Source organism: Gastrolobium bilobum, unplaced genomic scaffold, assembly GCF_033153095.1.
Source record: "Gastrolobium bilobum isolate Gb01-03AN ecotype WA unplaced genomic scaffold, APGP_CSIRO_Gbil_v1 utg6601, whole genome shotgun sequence".
Classification (NCBI taxonomy): domain Eukaryota; kingdom Viridiplantae; phylum Streptophyta; class Magnoliopsida; order Fabales; family Fabaceae; genus Gastrolobium; species Gastrolobium bilobum.
Genome location: NW_026900000.1, coordinates 1 through 4362, shown reverse-complemented (window position 1 = coordinate 4362; position 4362 = coordinate 1). Strand labels below are relative to the sequence as shown.

Here is a 4362-nt window from a genome sequence, read left to right as displayed (position 1 = left end):
CGAATTAAACTTCCTTTCTTGTTGTACAACTAAAGAAAAAGCTTCATAATATTGGAACGAACACCTGCATATTGGTCATTTAACCTCTTCAAGAAACGTATAACAAGATCACGTTCACGTTCAATTTTCACCTGTTTTATAACTCGACATGCACAATTCGATTTATTATGCTTTGAACAATTCGTACGTTAATTTTCCTTTTTATCATGAATGAAGTTATCTGTTTTTAATGCTTTATATAGGCTTGAATCTTATATAATGATCATCGGTAAATGCATGACAATAGGGATGTTGGTGTGTGATCCATATCTGATAACTTCATCGTAAACGCTATGATTCTAGGGATAGACATAGAATTTGCGTAACCTTAAGATTCTTGAACTTAATGCTTGCATTCTTGGAGAATAACCGGGGAACTAGGGTTCTTTCAAGTTTGTAAAGGTTCTAGGGTAACAAGGGATTGAGCCCTAATAACACGCGAAAGAATTGGTTAGATTGATATTAAGGACGGTTAACGTAAAGAAGGACTTCGAATCATAATAAGGAGATTAAATGAAATCGAACCCCTAGCTACGTTCTTTTACATTCTTAAATCACATCTTTAATTTCTTGTCTTTAATTCTTGCAAGTAATTAGCTTAATATTTAATATTTTAATTTTGCAATTCAAATCCTGTTTCCAAATACACTTTCGATTGTCCAACTAAGTTTGCGATAGTGAATTAGTGCTTGAACCGTAATCCTCGTGGGAACGATCTCTTACTTAATCATATATTACTTGTACGATCGGTGCACTTGCCGTGAGTAGCAACAAGTTTTTGGCGCCGTTGCCGGGGATTACTATTTCAACATTAATAGTAGCTATTAATTCTTTAGATTGGACCTTATTTTCTGTTATTTAAATTTCTGTTATTTAAATTCAGTTTTATTTTCTTATTTTATATAATCTATTTTTCTGGTTTATGCGAGGTACCGTTGACACCGATTCCTTGCAATTTGACCCGGAGATAGAGAAAACAGCAAAAAGAAACAGAAAACTTGCTAAAGAAAGAAGACAACAAGAGAAAGAAGCTTCAAGCTCAACAGAACCAAGAGAAGAAGCAATGGGAGACAACAATGCACCTCCACCACCTCCGAGAACGTTGGGAGATTACATGACTCCTGCTCGAGTTCCACAGACGGCGAGTATTGTTAGACCAAACGTGGATGCTAACAACTTTGAACTCAAGCCGGCACTTTTACAATTAATTCAGAAAGACCAATTTGCCGGAGGAAGCACTGAAGACCCTTACATCCATCTGGAAAACTTCTTGCTATATTGTGATACCTTGAAAATGAACGGGGTGTCTCGGGATGCTATTTTGCTCAGGTTGTTCCCATGCTCACTTAAAGACGAAGCAAGAGGATGGTTGCAATCGTTACCTCAAGGAAGCATCACTCACTGGGACGACTTGGCAACCAAATTTTTGGATAAATTTTTCTCATCTTCGAAGATGGCAAAGCTCAAGGCGGATATCACTTCTTTTGAACAAAAAGAAAGTGAATCTCTATATGAAGCATGGGAAAGATTCAAAGGACTGCTCAGGAAGTGTCCCCAACATGGCATTGAAGCCTGGGAGCAAGCGAGAACCTTCTTCCAAGGGATGACGCCGAACACAAGAACAGTGGTGAATGCTGCATCAGGAGGGTCCTTGAAGACAAAAACTCCAGAGGAAGCCTTGGAATTACTAGAGTCTCTAGCCTCTCAGGAGTATGATAATGCTCCCGCACCACAGAGAAGAGCGAGGATTATGAAGCTTGATGGCTATGATGCCATCTTGGCCCAGAATGATCAGATCCTACAGTCTAATAAGAAACAGCAACAACAACTAGATGCTCTCACAAAGCAATTTTCTGATTTTCAAGTTTCTTCTAATACTTCAGTAGCTTATGTTAATACTTCTTCTATTGTTTGTGATATTTGCGCAGGTGCTCATACTACTGATGACTGCAAGGCACCCGAAACTGCAGATGTTAATGGAATTTGGCATGATCAGAAAGTTCCATATAATCCAGGGAGGAACCAATACGGCAATAACCAGAATCAAGGGTGGAGAAATAAAAATCAACATCCAGGATTCAGTTATAGCTCGAATCATCAGCTAAATCCTCCTATGCCAGCACCACAGCAACCTCCACAACAATCAGAGTGGGAGAAAGCCTTTGCACAACTATCCAAGACCACATCAGACTACGTTCAAAGTACCAATGCATTCAGGGAAGACACTTCAACCTTTATGCAGGAGACCAGGGCTTCATTCCGGAATCAAGAAGCCTCTATCCGGAATCTTGAAACCCAGATCGGTCAATTGTCAAGGCAGTTCAATGAAAGAACCCAAGGCACTTTCCCGAGTAATACAGACGTTAATCCAAACGCACACTGCAAGGCCATTACCACTAGAAGTGGCATTGTAATTGAACCTGTGACTAAGCCTTCAGTAGAGAAAAAGAAAGCTGAGGGATCTGCCATTGAAGGAGAAAAAGAGAAGGAAGTTGACAAAGAGCCTGCTGCAGAGAAAGCTGTTCCTGAAAAGAAAGAGTTTAAATGGGAGAAAAAGAAAGCTCAAGAAAGACAAGAAAAGCCATTGGAGCTCTCACCTTATGCAAAAATTCCATATCCGCAGAGGTTCAGAGAGGAAATCAAAAAGCAGCAGTATTCGAAGTTCCTTGACATCTTCAAAAAGCTACAAATCAATATTCCATTTGCTGAAGCCTTGGAGAACATGCCGAATTACGCAAAGTTCATGAAAGATCTCTTATCGAAGAAACGTAAACTGAAAGAATGTGAAACGGTGACGTTGACGGAAGAGTGTAGTGCTATAATTCAGAAAAAGTTGCCTCCAAAACTTGAATATCCTGGAAGTTTCAGCATTCCCATAGAAATTGGCAACATTGATGTGGGAAAGGCGTTATGTGACTTGGGAGCTAGTATTAACCTTATGCCATTATCCATCTGCAAGGCTCTGGGAATTCATGAATTAAAGCCGACCAAAGTTTCACTGCAGCTAGCAGACAGATCTACCAGAAGGCCAGATGGAGTTATTGAAGATGTCTTGGTGAAGATTGATAAGTTCATATTCCCTGCAGACTTTGTCATCTTAGACATGCAAGAGGATGCTGAGATTCCCTTACTGTTGGGAAGGCCCTTTTTAGCCACTGCAAGGGCTATGATTGATGTGGAGCAGGGTAAGCTGATGTTGCGGGTTAATGATGAAACCGTAACTATTGATGTTCTTGAATCTATGAAACATCCTTCCGACGGAGGAGATTGCTTCAAGGTTGATGTGATCAATGATGCAGTGCTAGATACAGTTGATGAAATACTCCAACCACTGATGGAATTGGAGTCATTAGAAGAAGATCTACTGCACAATACGACTGAAGCAACAGAAGGAGAACAAGAGGTTGAAAAGCTAGAAGAGAAAGTTGATGATATCATTCCAGGTGCACCAAAGGTTGAATTGAAAGAACTTCCTCCCACTTTGAAATATGCATTTCTTGGAGAAAGCAAGACATACCCGGTGATCATCAACATAAATTTATCAACCGCCGAAGAAGAAAAATTATTGAAAGTGTTGAGAGAGCACAGAACAGCTATAGGATGGTCTATTACAGACTTGAAAGGAATAAACCCATCTTTTTGCACTCATAAAATATTGATGGAGAATGAGGTGAAGCCAGTCAGACAACCACAGAGAAGATTGAATCCAACTATGAAAGAAGTTGTGAGAAAAGAAGTCGTGAAGCTCTTGGATGCTGGTATGATCTATCCAATCTCTGATAGTGCATGGGTGAGTCCGGTACAAACAGTTCCAAAGAAAGGTGGGATCACAGTGGTACGTAATGAAAACAATGAGTTGATTCCTACAAGAACTATTACCGGCTGGAGAATGTGCGTCGACTACAGGAGACTTAATGCCGCTACAAGAAAAGATCATTTCCCTCTACCATTCTTAGATCAAATGTTGGAGAGGCTAGCGGGACATTGACGGCTATTCCGGATACAATCAGATAGCGGTTGCTCCAGAAGATCAAGAGAAGACAGCCTTCACCTGTCCCTACGGTGTGTTTTCCTACAGACGTATGCCCTTCGGGCTATGCAATGCACCCGCCACTTTTCAAAGGTGTATGCTATCCATATTTTCTGATATGATTGAAAATTTTATTGAAATATTTATGGATGATTTTTCTGTATTTGGTCCATCTTTTGATGTTTGCCTCACTAACTTAGCTTGTGTTTTGCAGAGATGCCAAGAGAGTAATTTAGTACTCAACTGGGAAAAATGCCACTTTATGGTAAGAGATGGAATAGTCTTATGCCATA

General features: G+C 40.0%; 1 protein-coding gene and 1 non-coding gene across 2 annotated transcripts; one reads left to right on the top strand and one right to left on the bottom strand.

Moving 5' to 3' along the window:
• Positions 1–1498: 1498 nt before the first annotated feature.
• LOC133294815 (small nucleolar RNA R71) lies at positions 1499–1605 on the bottom strand. Its single transcript, XR_009749252.1, has one exon. It is a non-coding gene; the product is annotated as a small nucleolar RNA R71 (small nucleolar RNA).
• Positions 1606–1642: 37 nt separating this feature from the next.
• LOC133294810 (uncharacterized) lies at positions 1643–3829 on the top strand (the record flags this gene model as incomplete). Its single annotated transcript, XM_061493562.1, has 2 exons — positions 1643–2641; positions 2780–3829. Coding segments are annotated over exons 1-2 (2049 nt in total), but the record flags the coding sequence as incomplete, so codon positions are not given.
• Between the last annotated feature and the right edge of the window lie 533 nt (positions 3830–4362).